General features: G+C 36.8%; 1 protein-coding gene across 1 annotated transcript in view; it reads left to right on the top strand.

Annotated features, from left to right (window-relative positions):
- RNF17 (ring finger protein 17) overlaps positions 1 to 16,345 on the top strand; it is a 153,780-nt gene that overhangs the window by 120,732 nt on the left and 16,703 nt on the right. The window contains exons 27-31 of the mRNA XM_045844774.1: positions 12 to 301; positions 1,732 to 1,895; positions 8,968 to 9,087; positions 12,427 to 12,507; positions 15,433 to 15,558. Coding sequence (XP_045700730.1) covers positions 12 to 301; positions 1,732 to 1,895; positions 8,968 to 9,087; positions 12,427 to 12,507; positions 15,433 to 15,558 — 781 coding nt within the window. The remainder of the gene's footprint in view (positions 1 to 11; positions 302 to 1,731; positions 1,896 to 8,967; positions 9,088 to 12,426; positions 12,508 to 15,432; positions 15,559 to 16,345) is intronic.

Here is a 16,345-nt window from a genome sequence, read left to right as displayed (position 1 = left end):
GGATGTTACAGAATTAATAAGTTAGACAACAGCCATTCATTATCTGAGAAGCCCCTCGAAATCCTCCTGAAACAAGAAGATTCAGTGGTTACTAAGAATATTAAAATTAACTTTGACTCTGACAAAAAAGCTTCTGATATTATCAGTGAACACAAGGTATCTGAATTTAAGGAGAAAATTATAGAACCAAGAACCCCTGGATGCTATAAACCACCAGTTATTCCCAACATGAAAGTATTTGAGGCAGTAGTTAGCTGCATCGGTGATGATGGAACTGTATTTGTGGTGCCTAAATTGTCAGGTAAGGTCTTTTATCTTGTAGGATTAGTCAGTATAAGTCCTAGTTTATACTGACTAGGATTAAGAGAGCAGCTCACTCTCTAGTAAGATAGACATGGATTGAAATACTTTGGACAATACTTAACTTCTTCCAACCTCATTTTCACTGTAGTATTGTGAGGGTTAGATTAAATAATGCATGCAAAGTGCTTTTCACAATGCCTAGAACATAACAGCCATTTACTGAGATATTGGGAATAGATGTTAGGCCTAAGATAAGCATAGGGGTGATTTCAGGTTCCACATGTCTTAAGTGGATAGGTCTTTTATATTAGGCACTCACACAAGTTTGGAGGCTCTCAGAGAAAAAAGAATACAAGAGTGTATATTCATCTAAAATGAGAAAAAACATCACCACAAATGATTGGAGGTTCAGGACCCTTTGAAGATACTTTGAAGATACTCAGGTCTTCTCTGAGATCTTGTTAGGCTTATGTACAAATTTTTCCTTTCTACAACTTAAGTGTATCCAGCAACTCCCAGCAACTCTAGCACTTACAGGACTTATAAACTCTTTTGGCTCCATAGTAAATCCACCTATAGATTAAGGGGATGGTGGCTATGAATTTGTTGAAATTTTTGTCTCATTTGTTGATTACTTTTTAATTTGAAAAACCAAATCTGTGCAGTTGGCTATTCTAGAACCAAGAAACCCTTTTGGAAGACGTGAACAATGTTTGAGACCTCTAGCATTAGTACTTAATCCAGACATGTATAGTCATAGCTAAAACTGCTTGACTATTATGTGTTAGGCAGTGTGCTAGACATTTTACATCTAATACCATACAAAACTGATAATGTGGGTAGGTGCCATTATACCCAGTTCACAAAAGAACAAACTGAGATTTATGGGGATAAGGGAACTACCCAAGATCATTCAACTAAAGTGGTAGAACTGTTAATGGAAACTAACTCCAGAGCTTGTGTTTTATGCTATCAGTTATGGGGATATGTATTTACTGTGGAAATAATGGGCCAATTAGCAGTAAGTAGCAACATGAGAATTTTAATTTTATATCCCAGCATTATGCCATATCTAAGCATCAAGTAACATAACTTGTCTTATATTTTACTTAGGTGTGCTAACAAAATGGCATATTAGGTTATCTGGTACATAATTAGAGTTTTTCATGATTCTTGGACTTCCAAAAGAATGATTGCATTTATAACTGAAGATCAAAATAATTACTTATATGCTGTTGCTCAGTTGTACATTTTGAAACGTAGAGAAGCTATAATAATTAGATTTTTGTTAAAGCTGTATAATGTAGGAACTGATTTTTAATTCTTTATAATATTATCTAAGTGATAAAATTATTAAAGGTTAATGACTTCATTTGAAATGGTGGGAAATTTTTCCTAAATACTTTCTATTTTTAATAACTTCTTCAGAATTTGAGCTAATAAAAATGATGAATGAAATTCAAAGTAATTTAAAATGCCTTGGTCTTTTGGAGCCTTATTTCTGGAAAAAGGGAGAAGCCTGTGCAGTGAGAGGATCAGACACTATGTGGTATAGAGGCAAGGTAATCGAAGTCGTTGGCGGCACTATCAGGGTGAGTCTGACATTCTTTTGTGGCTATTTTAAGACTAAATGCTATAACATTAAGTGGTCTTTTGAATCTAAATACATGAAAGTTTGATTAATATATATTTTAATGAGTTCAGCCCTGTAGGAAGACCAGTAGATGTATTACATGTTTGTTTGTAATAAGAATTTTTGTTTTTATTTTTTAGTATATTTATAAACTTGAGCAACCAAAAAAAAAAAATTCTTCCAGGTAGAAATTTGGACACTGGTGCTTTAATAGTATCACTTATTTATCATTGAAAGCCGTGTTTGTATACAGGATGTTAAGTCAAAACAACTTGTTTCCCAGTACATCACATATTTTCGTGGCTAATTTGTTTACAGTCCGGCTAATTTACCTGATCAGGATAATGGTTACCTCCAGAATACTGAGACACAGTTCTTGAGTTTCATGCAGTATCTTCAGAAAGAGCTTTGAAAAAACATGTGTATATAAATACATGTAAAAATACCTCCATTTTTAATAATGTATTTACTAAGTAAAGCAACTAACTCATGAGCAGTTCAGCACTTGAAAATTTCAATTTTAGGAGGGGAGAAAAAAGTCTTTTTTTTACTTGCATGGAGTTTATTATCTATTTGGTGATCATACCTAAAAATTACATAGCACTTATGGTGTTTAAGGGTCTTTCAAATACGTGCATTCATGTTTCATAATTTGTCTTTAACTTTCTTAAGTGTGGGTTATTTCCATTGTACTAATAGGATAATTGAAATTTAGCATCTCATTCCTAAATTTCTGATCTAAGGCTTGTGCTTTTTCTACTGGACAAGCTTTAAATGGTTGCAGTAGAAGTAAAGTAGTTTCAAATTTGGGGTATTTAAGCATGTGGATACTTACAGATTTATATGTTTATGTATAAATGAGTACATTTTCACATACAGTTGAATCATTTACACAGTCTTTCTTTAATTGAAAAGTGAACTGAAATTCACTTTAAGTTACCATAATTTATGAACTTTACATACATGGAATTCAAATAAATAAGATGGTGGCGAACTTTATTTTTTCTCATACTTATATCTGTTCTTTTTAAAATTTATTTCAAAGTATTGTCATACTTTAATCATCACTTTTATTTCCTGTGGTCATTTTTCATTTCAAGTATGCACAATAAACTTTTCATTCCTTAACCTGATATCTGTCAAAGTTTATCCTATAATTGACATTAAGAAATACATATTACATGAAACTGTATTCACCCTAACTACATTTAATATTCTCATTTTTCATTCAGCTCTATTCATTTTTTTTAATTTTCAGTTGCAGTTGAAATACAATATTATATTTATTTTAGGTGTAGTACATAGTGATATTTATATAATGTACAAAGTGTTCCCACTGATAAATCTAGTACCTGCTTGGCATTATATGTAGTTATTACAATATTATTCACTATATTCCCTGTGCTGTACTTTACATTCCTGTGATCCATTTCATTTTTTAATTTAATCTTTATTGTATTTTTTTCATTATTATTTAGTCCTTTTATACCCACTTCCCTCCAGCAATCACCACACTGTTGTCTATGTCCATGAGTTCTTTTTCTTTTTTGCTCAATCTTTCCACCTCCTAACCTCTGTGCCACCCAGTTGCTGTCATCTGCTCTCCATCTATGGGTCTGTTTCTGTTTTGGTTGTTAATTCAGTTTGTTCACTAGATTCCACATATGAGTGAAATCATATGGTATTTGTCTTTCTCTGACTGGCACATTTCACTTAGCATAATGTTCTTCAGCTCCATCCATACTGTTGCAAAGGGTAAAATCTTCTTTTTTATTGCCAGGTAGTATTCCACCATGTAAATGTCTCGTAGTTATTTATCCACTTGTCTACCGATAGACACTTGAGCTGCTTCCATATCTTGGCAGTTGTAAATACACTGCAGTGAACATAGGGGTGTTTATGTTCTTGTCAATTAGTGTTATGGGTTCCTTTGGATATATTCCCAGAAGTGGGATCACTGGGTCAAAAGGCAGATCCATTTTTAATTTTTTGAGGTATCTCCATACTGCTTTCCACAGTGGCTACACAAGTCTGCATTCCCACCAACACTGCAAAAGTGCTCCCCTTTTTCCACATCCACATCCTCACTAGCACCTGTTTGTTGATTTATTAATGATAGCCGTTCTCACAGGTGTGAGATGGCACCTCATTGTGGTTTTAATTTGCATTTCTCTGATGACTACTGACATTGAGAAACTTTTCTTTTTTTTTAACTTCAAGATATATTTTATTTACTTATATTTTAGTATATCAAATTTTATTGTATTTTTCCATGATCATTTATCTCCCTTATACCCTCCTCCACCACCAGCCACAACCCTCTCTCTCACAGTCACTACACTGTTGTCCATGCCCATGAGTTCTTTTTTTAATATACTTTATTGATTATGCTATTACAGTTGTCCCATTCCACCCTTCACTCCCCTCCACCCTGTATACCCTCTCCCACCCACTTCTCCCCACTTAGTTCCTGTCCATGTGTCATACTTATAAGTTCTTTGGCTTCTACATTTCCCATGCTATTCTTACCCTCCCCCTATCTATCTTCAACCTACAATCTATGCTACTTATTCTCTGTACCTTTTCCTTTTCTCTCCTCCTCCCACTCCTCTGTTGCTAACCCTCCATGTGATCTCCATTTCTGTGGTTCTGTTCCTGCTCTAGTTGTTTGCTTAGTTTCTTTTGGTTTTGCTTTAGGTGTGGTTGTTAATAATTGTGAGTTTGCTGTCCTTTTACCATACATGTTTTTCCTTTATCTTCTTTTCTTAGATAAATCCCTTTAACATTTCATAAAATAAGGGCTTGGTGATGATGAACTCCTTTAACTTGACCTTATCTGAGAAGCACTTTATCTGACCTTCCATTCTAAATGAAAGCTTTGCTGGATAAAGTATTCTGGGATATAGGTTTTTGTCTTTCATGACTTGGAATACTTCTTTCCAGCCCCTTCTTGCCTGTAAGGTCTCTTTTGAGAAATCAGCTGACAGTCTGATGGGAACTCCTTTGTAGGTTACTGTCCCCTTATCTCTTGCTGCTTCTAGGATTCTCTCCTTCATTTTTACCTTGGCTAATGTAATGATGATGTGCCTTGGTGTGTTTCTTCTTGGGTCCAACTTCTTTGGGGCTCTCTGAGCTTCCTGGATTTCCTGGAAGTCTATTTCCTTTGCCAGAATGGGGAAGTTCTCCTTTATTATTTGTTCAAATACATGTTCAATCTGTTGCTTTTCCTCTTCCCCTTCTGGTACCCCTATAATTCGGATGTTGGAATGTTTAAAGATGTCCTGGAGGTCCCTAAGCTTCTCCTCGTTTTTTTGGATTCTTATTTCTCCATTCTTTCCTGTTTGGTTGCTTTTTTCTTCCTTCTGGTCCACTCTATTGTTCTGAGTCCCAGTTTCCTTCCCTTCACTATTGGTTCTCTGTGCATCTTCCTTCATCTCTTTTATGGTAACCTGCATTTTTTCATGTAATTTGCGCCCAAAATCAACCAATTCTGTGAACTTCCTGATCACCAGTGTTTTGAACTGTGCATCTGATAGACTGGCTATGTCTTGGTTGCTCAAAAGGATGAGCCCTGGGGCATTGATCTGTTTTTCTGTTTGAGACATGTCTCTGTTTTTTGTTTTGTTTTGTTTTGGTTTGGTTTTTTTTGGTCTGGTCACTCCTGTTACAGTGAGGGACAGAGCCTTAGATGTTCACCAGGGCTGGGCACCCCAGTCGCTAGATTGTGACGTTGTATGTGGGGGCGGGGGCAGGGGGGAACAATGGTGGTAGCTCCATTCTCCTGGGACCTCAGTCCCTTCTCTGGGATCCTGGGTTGTGCGCTCTGCCCTGGTCCACAATTGCTGCCTCACTGGGTCCACCAGCTGCCGCTTGCGTACTCAGGGTCCACCCGCTGCGATCTTGCGCACCCCAGATGCCTTACGTGCCCCCAGTTGCCTTACGCACCCAACTCTCTCTACTCTCCTTGCGGCAACCTGTGCCGCGGCCCACGCCCAGCTGCTTGTCTCCGCCCCTCCTACTGGTCTGGATGAACGGGTCTACTTCAACTTCTTGGCTCTCCAACTTCCATTTAGATAAATTCTCTATCAGTTCTGGATGTTATTCTGCCTCTAAATTGTTGCTGTTCTAATCTTGGTTGTGCATGGAGGTACAGTGCGTCCACCTATGCCTCCATCTTGCTGGAAGTCTGAGAAATCTTTTCTTATGTCTGCTGGCCATCTGAATGTCCTCTTTGGAGGAGTATCTATTCAGGTTCTTTGTCTAGTTTTTAATTGGATTGGTTGTTTTTTTTTTGGTGTTGAGTTTTGTAAGTTCTTTATATATTTTGGATATTAACTCCTTATCAGATGTATTGGTGAATATGTTCCCCCATTTTATGCGTTGTCTTTTTTATTTTGTTGATGATTTCCTTTGCTATGCTAAAACTTTTTAGTGAGATGTAGTCCCATTTGTTTATTTTTTTCTTGTGTTTCCCTTGCCCAGGGAGATATATCTGATAAAAAAAATTGCTACAAGCTACGTCCAAGATTTTGCTGTGTTTTCTTCTAGGATGTTTGTTTTCAGGTCTAACATTTAACTCTTTAATCTATTTTGAATTTATTCTTGTGTGTGGTGTAAGAAGGTGGTCTAGTTTCATTTTTCTGTATTTTTCTGCACCTATCTGTCCAGTTTTCCCAATACCATTTATTGAATAATCTATCCTTAGTCCATTGTATGTACTTGCTTCCTTTGTTGAATATTAGTTGACTATAAAGATGTGGATTTATTTCTGGACTCTCTATTCTGTTCCATTGATCTATGTGTCTTTTTATGCCAACACCATGCTGTTTTGATTACTATGGCCTTATAGTACAGTTTGACATTAGGTAGCATGATTCCTCCAACTTTGTTGTTTCTCTGGATCACTGTTGCTATGTAGGGCCTTTTGTTCCTCCATAAAAATCTTTGAAGTATTTGTTCTAGTCTGTGAAATATGTCATTGGAATCCTGATAGGAATTGCATTGAATCTATAGATTGCTTTGGGTAGTATGGACATTTTAATGATGTTAATTCTTCCTATCCAGAAACACAGTATGTGCATCCACTTACTTGTACCTTCTTCAGTTTTTCTTCAGTGTCATATAATTTTCTATGTACAGGTCTTTTACACCCTTAGGTAGGGTTATTCCTAGGTATTTTACTCTCTTTGAAGCATTTGTCAATGTGATTGTTTTTCTTAATTTCTTTTTCTGTTAGTTCATTATTGTCATATAAAAATGCAACTGATTTCCAGATATTAATTTTGTATCCTGCTACTGTCCGAAATTCATTTATCAGTTCTAGTAGTTTTTTGGTGGAATATTTGGGGTTCTCTATGTACAGTATCATGTCATCTGCAAATAATGACAGTGTTACTTCTTCCTTTCCAATTTGGATGCCTTTTATTTCTTCTTCTTGTCTGGTTGCTGTGGCTAGGACTTCCAGTACTATGTCAAATAAGAATAGTGAAGTTGGACATCCCTGTCTTGTTCCCAGTCTTAAAGGGAATCCTTGTAGTTTTTGTCCTTCATCAAAAAGGAATGTTGCAGGCAGTGGGTTTGTCATTTATGACCTTTATTATGTTGAGGTATGTTCCCTCTATTCCCACTTTGCTGAGAGTCTTTATCATGAATGGGTGTTGGATTTTATCAAATGCTTTTAATACATCTATTGATATGATCATATGGTTTTTATCCTTCATTTTGTTTATGTGGTGAATGACATTTATTGATTTGCAGATGTTGCACCAACCTTGCATTCCTGTAATAAATCCCATTTGATTATGGTGTATAATACTTTTGATGCATTGTCACATTCAGTTTGCTAGTATTATTTTTTTATTTGGGAATTTTAGCATCTATGTTCATCAGGGATATTAGCCTATAGTTTTCTTTCTTTGTGGTGTCTTTATCTGGTTTGGGGGTTAGGATATTGCTTGCCTCATAAAATGCATGTGGGAGCCTTCCCTCCTCTTGAATTTTATAAAATAGTTTGAGAAGGAGAAGTGTAAGTTCTTCTCAGAATGTTTGGTGAAATTCACCTGTGAAGCCATCTGGTCCAGGGCCTTTGTTTGTTGGGAGTTTTTTTATTACTACTTCAATTTCACTGGTTGTGATCTATCTGTTCAGGTTCTCTGATTTTTCCTGATTTAGTTTTGGAAGATTATATATATCTAGGAATTTATCCATTTCATCTGGGTTATCCAGTTTGTTGATATACAGTTGTTCATAATATTTTCTCACAATCTTTGTATTCCCTTGGTGTTGTCATTTCTCCTTTTTCGATTCTGATTTTATTTGGATCCTTTCTCTTTTTTCCTCAATGAGTCTGGTTAATGTTTGTCAATCTTGTTTATCTTTTCAAAGAACCAGCTCTTGGATTCATTGATCTTTTGTATTGTTTTTTTTCTTAGACTCTTTTTCATTTATTTCTGCTCTGATCTTTTATTATTTCCTTCCTTCTATTCACTTGGGGCTTTGACTGTTGTTCTTTTTCAATTACATGTAGTTATTACAATATTATTGACTATATTCCCTATGATGTACTTCACAATCCTGTGATCTATTTCATTTTTAAAATGCTGATTGCCAAGATAACCAAAGAAGGAACTTTTTGAAACTCAGAAATACTGAGAATTTGAGAAATGCTCTTTTACTAAATGTAACTGAGTACTTCTAAAATACTTGGGGGGAAAAATTTTTAAATTTCCATAAAAATAAATTCATATCCAGGAATTTGTAAATCTAATAAGGGCCAGTTCATTTGGGTTTTTGTGTGTTTGTTTTTTGTTTGTTTGTTTTAAAAAAGCTCTGGTTTATGTGTAAGAAAACCTCTTGGCAATGTTAATACACTATGGGATGAGGGTATATGATGTTGCTTTTTTCTGAAGATTTTTCAATTTGAGATTTAGATATATTATTAAGATACCATTTTTATAAGCCCCAGGAATTTCTTCTGCCCCTTAGTTTTTAATAGTAAATTTTAATTATAAATTGCATTTATCTTGTTTCAGGTACAATATTTAGATCATGGACTCACTGAGAAGATCCCGCAGTGCCATCTTTACCCTATTTTGCTATATCCTGACACACCCCAGTTTTGCATCCCTTGTCAGCTCTATCGTACTATACCTGTGAGTAAACAGTTATCTGTAGGATGATCTCTTTATTTTTTAATTATAATATATTGATTATGCTATTACAGTTGTCCCAATTTACTCCCTTTTCCCCCCTCTACCCAGCATTCCCTCAGCAATCCCCACACCATCTCCATGGGTCATACAGAGATTCTTTGGCTACTCCATTTCCTATACTGTATTTTATGTCCACATGGCTATTCTATAACTACCTATTTGTACTTAATCTTCTCACATCTTCACCACTTCCCATGCCCACCATCTCATCTGGCAACCATCTAAATGCTCTTCATATCCATGATTTAGTCTTTGTTCTTCTTGTTTGCTTAGTTTGTTTCTTAGAGTCAATTGTTGATAGATATATATTTATTGCCATTTTATTGTTCTAGTTTTCATCTTAAAGAAATCCCTTTAACATTTCATATAATAATGGCTTTATGATGAACTCCTTTAGTTTCTTCTATCTGAGAAGCTCTTTATCTGCCCTTTGATTCTAAATGATATTTTTGCCAGATAGAGTAAACTTGCCTGTAGGTACCTGCTTTTTGTTACTTTGAATATTTCTTACCAGTCCCTTCTAGCCTACAAAGTTTCTTTTGAGAAATTGTCTGATAGTCTTATGGGAACTCCACTATAGGTAACAAACTGCTTTTCTCTTGCTGCTTTTAAGATTCTCTCTTTATCTTTAACTTTTAGCATTTTAATTATGATGTGTCTTGGTGTGGGCCTCTTTGAATCCATTTTGTTTGAGGCTAACAGTGCTTCCTGGACTTGCATGTCTAATTTCCTTCCAAATTAGAGAAGTTTTCTTTTCATTCTTTTTTCTAATAGACTTCCAATTCCTTGCCCTTTCTCTTTTCCTCCTGGTACCCCTGTGATGCAAATGTTGGACCTCTTGAAGTTGTCCCAGAGGCTCCTTACATTATCCTCATTTGGGGGGTGGGGGTTTCTCTTTTCTTCTTGTTGTTCTGATTGATTGATTTTGCTTCTTATATTCCAAATCATTGGTTTGATTCTTGGCTTCATCCACTCTCCTGTTGTTTCCCTGTAAATTGTACTTGATTTCAATTAGTGTAACCTTTGTTTCTGACTGGATATCTTTTTATACTGTTGTGGTCCTAAGTTTTTTGACCATCCTTATAACCAGTGTTTTGAGCTCTGCATCTAAGAGATTGCTTATCTCCATTTTGTTAATTTTTTTTCTGGAGTTTCAGTCTGTTCTTTCATTTGGGGCATGTTTCTTTGTCTCCTCATTTTGGCATCCTCCCTGTGTTTGTTTCTATGTATTAGGTAGAGTTGCTGTGACTCCCTCTCTTGGTAGCATGGCCTAATGGGGTACAGTGGCATAGTGTCCCTTATCACCCAGGCTGAGTACTCAGGGTGTGCCCTTTGTATGGACTGAGTACAGCCTCCTCTTGTAGTTGAGCCTTGATTGCTTGTTGGCAGGTCAATGGGAGGGATTTACCCAGGCCAGTCAGCTACAAGGACAGGCTATGACCACTTACCACCAACCTCTGTTCTCCATGGAGGATCAGCTGTGCAGGGGCTGTGTCGTGGTGCTCAACAGGGTCTGTAGCCATCCACTGGATGCACAAGCCTTGGGGTTTCCAGGATGGTGCAGCCCCCACCTATGTTTTGCCTGGGGTCACCCTGCCTGAGCTATAAAGCAATCTTAGATACCTGCTACTTATGCTGGGCTTGGAGATTCCCAGGCAAATCCAAGCTGTGAATCTAGTCTGGTTGCTGTTAGTACAGGGCCAGCAACCCCTTAGTTAGGGGTATAGAGGCTGAGGGCTCACTGAGACTGGTTGTTGCTTGTTTGAGAGAATTTAGGAAGTTGTGAAGCATGAGCCAAGACCAGCCACTATTATGGAAAAGCAGCTTGGGTAGGCCTGTAAATTGGGTGGGACTGAGTCTCTTAGGATCTCCAGGACAGGTCAAACAGTGTTAGTTAGACTGATGGAGTCACATATGGCACCAGCTTGTCAGCTCTTTGGCTCCTTTTGGGGGATGGTTTAGAAAGGGGACAATGGCCTTTGCTTGACTTTATTCCAGACACTTCACTTACTCCCTGTATGCCATTGGTGCCTTTTAAGCTGCTGCCCTGGTGCTGAAGCCCAGAGGGAGTGAGTCTGATTAACTCATTTTGTGGGTTCTTTCAAAGGAACTGCTTAGGACTGCGGAAGTTTCTTCCACTGACTCAATCTCCACTGGTTTTTGCAGCCAGAAGTTATGGAGATGTATCTTCCTGGTACTGGAACCCTGAGTTGGGGGGCCTGCTGTGGGTCTGGGACTCCTCACTCCTGAGATACCCCTCTTGGATTTTTATCCAACACACTTGGGTGTAGCACCAGCCTGTTCCACATCAGCACCCCTCCTACCAGTCTGGATGATGTGTGGTTTCTTTAATTCCATAGTTGTCAGACTTCCATTCTCTTCAATTTCTGATGGTTCTGAGTGATGAGTGTTCTGCATTTTAGTTGTAATATTGATATGATTGTCAGATGATTAATTTTAAATACTGTTGTTAACAATTTTATGAAAATTCAAATGTAATAAAAATAATAAAATATTTAATATGACAGCCAAAGGGTCTTTATGAAGAAAACTACAGACTTCCACTGAAGGATGAAAAACATCTGAATAAATGAAGAGAATTAATATCTTCATAGATGCAAAGGCATAAGCTTATAAAAATTGTTCTTCATCAAATATAATTTCAGTAGATTTGAAACTAGAAATGAGATAAAGGACTGTATGTTAATTAGCTCTTGCTGCATATATAACAAACAAGCTGAGGCTCAGTGATTAAATTATCAGTAAACTTCATTTTAATTTCACAAAGATTCTATAACCACAGATTAGGTGGTTTGGTTCAGGGTTCCTGGTGGTTCTGCAGTCACAGTGTCACCAGAGGTGTAGTTATCATTCACACTCCGTCTGCAGGAAGCGGGAGGCCCCAGTTCCTTGTTCTCGGCATGTGAAACATAACAATCACTGTTCCCTAATAAACACATTTTGTAGACATTGTAATACATATTGTACAAGCACCACATTGGCATTTTTAAAAAGTATTATCATGCTTTATTTTTAAGGCAGGCTTATTTTTTAAAGCATAAAATGCTTTAAGAGGTTATGATGGTGGGAAGCTCAGTCAAATACTAGTTTTTTAAGATAATTTCTATCGTACACCCAAGGTATTCTCTGAAAACTGCTTATATATTTTGTACTGTTCTCCAATAGTATGTGTTTGTGGCTACTTTTGCATATCTTCATTTGCTTCCTGAATTATTTTATGAAAGTATGAATGATTCTTATTTTATTCTTTTCAAATAGGTTGGGGGTATCTGGCAACCAGATGCAATAGAACTCCTTCAGGAACTGCTTTCAAAGAGAGAGGTGGAAATTCATGTTATGGTAATTTGTACTTAAAGCATATATCATTGATTTAAATTGTTTGCCATAAAGTGTTACAGGTAACATAATTTGAGGCGTATTTGTTATGATGAATCATGTTCCTATGTTACTGTAAATTACTTATTGATATAAAGAAGTTACCACTTTGGTTCCTAGGTTTATTTTAAAAGATTTTATTTACCTTTTTTTTTTAGAGAGAGAGAGAGGAGACAAACATCAGTGTGTGAGAGATACATGGATCTGTTGCCTCTTGCACTCCCCAACTAGGGACCTGGCCCACAACCCAGGCATGGGCTGTGACTGGGAATCGAACCAGTGACCTTTCAGTTTGCAAGCCAGTGCTCAATCTACTGAACCACACTAGCCAGGGCCCTGGCCTTATTTTAAATAAAGCCAAGCTTGAGCAAGTTTCTGAGAACTTTTATAAGCATTAAAGTCAGTAATTTGTAAGATTCTTTAACAACTTATTTAATAGCAGGGAGCAATATTAAAGAGTAAGAGGTATTTAAAAATGTGTTTGGTAGCCCTAGCCTGATAGCTCAGTTGGAGTGTTATTCCATGAACCAAAAGGTTGTGGATTCAATTCCTTGTCAGGGTACATACGTAGGTCATGGGTTTGATTCCCAGGCAGGGCACATGCCTGAGGTGTGGATTCAGTCTCTATGCAGAGAACATGATACTCAACTCATCAGTGTTTCTCTTTCCCTCTCTCCCTTCCTCCTCCGCTCCCTCTCCCCACTCTCTAAAATCAATAAACATATTCTAAGGCGAGGATTTAAATAAATAATTAAAAGTATGTGTGGTAGTTTTCAGAGCAGGCTGCACATGGAGCACTATACTAGTTGCAGGTAAAACCCTGTGCTCAAAGACCACCTCCAGTCAGGGAAACTAGATGCCAGACATAAGCCTCAGAGCTGTACACCATGAAGTAACTTGCCAAGAGTCTAGTGCCTGGTGAAATGCGTAAGTGCATAGGGACTTAGAGATAGTGAGAACTGAGGTAGTTCTTAAAGGAAAGATAGGAAAGTTCTGACCAGGGAAATGGAATGCACCAGGAGACAGAGAGAGACAAATGAGCATAGCATATTCTTTAAGAAATAGTATAACTGTTTGACTAGAATAACAGAGGTTTTGGGAGAAAAAAATAGTGGTGAATAGGATTTAAGAAAGTGGTCAGTCTGAGCAGTGAGTGAGTTAAGATTAATCTGCAGCTATGTTTGAGGATTCTAGTAGAAAAATACAAAACTGTAAGGGAAGTATTTCTCTGTGAAAGCGGTGATGGTGGGTGATAAAGACCTAAGAAGAGCCACAGACCTACATGAATGAGAACATAGAGAAGCCATTAATGTTGTTTGTGTTAGTACCCAGAGGCCCTCTGGTTACTCACAGCCTATGTGGGACATCACAGAAGTAAGGCAGGGATTCAGATTTTTTTAGTTTATCAAGGCAGCTTTCTCTGCTGATTAGCTTAACATAGGAGAACAACCTGTAGTATAGTAAGTCCTCAAACAAAATGAAAAGTTAAGTTTCTAGGCTTAACTGAAGGAGGACCTGCTATGTACCAAACACTGCTCAGTGTCTCAGGAACCATGGATTTGTATGTCCTGCAGCCCTACTGTCTACCAAACTTTCCCCAGGCCTGGAGGCACAGTAGTGAACTGAATAGTCAGAAATTCCTGCCTTCATGGAGCTTCCATTTTAGTGGTGCAGAACAAAATTAAAACATAAGGTATGTTAAGTAGTAACAATTTCTGGAAAGATAAAGCAGGAAAGTCTGACAGGGAGAGGTAAGGCCAGGGAGGAAGTCATTTTAAATAGAATGGTCAGGGATAACATGACTACAAAGGTTCAAGTAAAGACTTTAAAATGGTGAGAGAGCAAGAGTACCAGAAGAATAGCACAAAGGGCTCCAAGGCAGGAGCTTACCTAGACTATTCCTGTGCAGCCAAGGAGCATCTGTGGCAAGAGCAGAAGGATCAACACAGAGAAGAGGTGGGCAAAGAAGAAAACTTGTAAGAGATCTGCTGTTGGGCGGACCTGGAGTAAGAGAGTGGCATGATCTGACCTAACATTCTAGTGTTTTCATTCTGCCTGATAGAAACTGAATAGTAGAAAAAGATAGAAGCAGAGAGCTCTACTGGCAGGCCATTACAGAAACTCAGTAGAAACCTGGCTTTGGACTCAGGAGCTAAGGGAAGAGGATGAGACACATCAGCTGGTGAATATATGCCTGCTCAGTACCTGATCACAGTCGAGGGCCTGAAGAGCCATTAGTGTGACGCCTTCTAGACTGCTGTTAATCCTTCCATTTCTTCCATTCTTGAATTTATAACTAAATTCTGTTCTTTTTACCCCTGAAAAGAACTTTTCTTTCTCCTTCTACTTGGTATAATTATTAGTGTCATCTAAAAATGAAGTGTAGTGCCCTGGATGGTGTGGCTTAATGGATTGAGCACTGGCCTTTGAGCCAAAGGGTCGCTGGTTCAATTCCCAGTCAGGGCACATGCCTGGGTTGCAGGCCTGGTCCCCAGTGGGGGGTGTGCAAGAGGCAACCACACATTGATGTTTCTCTCCTTCTCTCTCTTTCTCCCATCCCCTCTCTCTAAAATAAATTTTAAAAACCTTTTTAAAAAACTTTAAAATAAATAAAAATGAGGTGTAGTAAATTATATATAGTAAATTATTTTTTAGTAGATAAGTATAACATTCTCTTATTGATATGTAAATATATTTTACAAAAACCAAAATAACATCATACTACCTCATAACCTGCCAAAGGACTATGAAGAAAATGTTATGAAATGAGTCACTGGTCAAACTGGTAATACTGTAATTTTCAGAAATCTTATTTTTACTGACTAAAATTTTAATCTTCAAAAAGACTTTATTTTGATAGTAATAATTCTTTTAATTAAACTGAAATAGGAATTACCTGTAAATCCATGGGAGAAATTATCTGTTCATCTCTATTTTGATGGAATGTCACTTTCTTATTTTATGGCACACCATAAATATTGTACTTTTGAACATTCTGAGGAGATACTGAAAGAAGTAAGTGAACTCTTTTTTTATAAAAATCTAAATTAGAGAAAAAATTCTGGTTAAAATTTTCTATGTTATCTTATACCTCAAGTCTTCAATATTATTCTACCTGTCTGATATGTTGAGAGATAAGAGAATTTGTAAATTTTTTTATTGAGAAAGTGATATGCTATAACATGCTTTATAGGTGTCCTATAAAAGACCAATTGCACTAAAATTCAGTTAATGTTTCTGTACCTTCAAACCTAGTGAGAAGCCCATATATTAGCCAGTATTGTTTGAATAGACAGATGTAAGTAATAAAATCTTACTAGAATTTACTGCCAGAAGAGGACTCTCAGATAAAATGATTTTACTTTTATTTGGCATTATACTATTACCCCCATTTTGCCTGCTTATAGGAAACTCAGAGCCATATTTTAAGCTTGGCTTCATTAAGTAGCCCAGTCCAATTGCTTGTTGCTTTTGTTTTTAATATTTTTAAAAACATAATTAGTCTATTATAGATATGGGCTCACGTTGCAAACTACCATAAATGCTATTTATCATAAATATTATATGATAAGTTACTTTTATTTCTATAGTTATAGTTCACTTTTCAGTTTTTTGTTTTTTTGGAAATACTCTATTTTTTTTTATTTTTTTAATCATTGTTCAAGTACAGTTTTCTCTCCTTTACTCCCATTCTATATATTTTTTAAATTTTATTTTAATCATTGTTCAAGTACAGTTTTCTCCCACTTACTCCCATTCCAGCCCACCCACCCAACCCTCCCCACTTCCCTCTCATTACCAC

Source organism: Phyllostomus hastatus, unplaced genomic scaffold (assembly GCF_019186645.2).
Source record: "Phyllostomus hastatus isolate PE091 unplaced genomic scaffold, TTU_PhHast_1.1 phas_contig_41, whole genome shotgun sequence".
In the NCBI taxonomy this organism is placed as follows: domain Eukaryota; kingdom Metazoa; phylum Chordata; class Mammalia; order Chiroptera; family Phyllostomidae; genus Phyllostomus; species Phyllostomus hastatus.
Note: the sequence above shows the minus strand (reverse complement) of the source record. Positions and strands in the feature narration are given on the sequence as shown.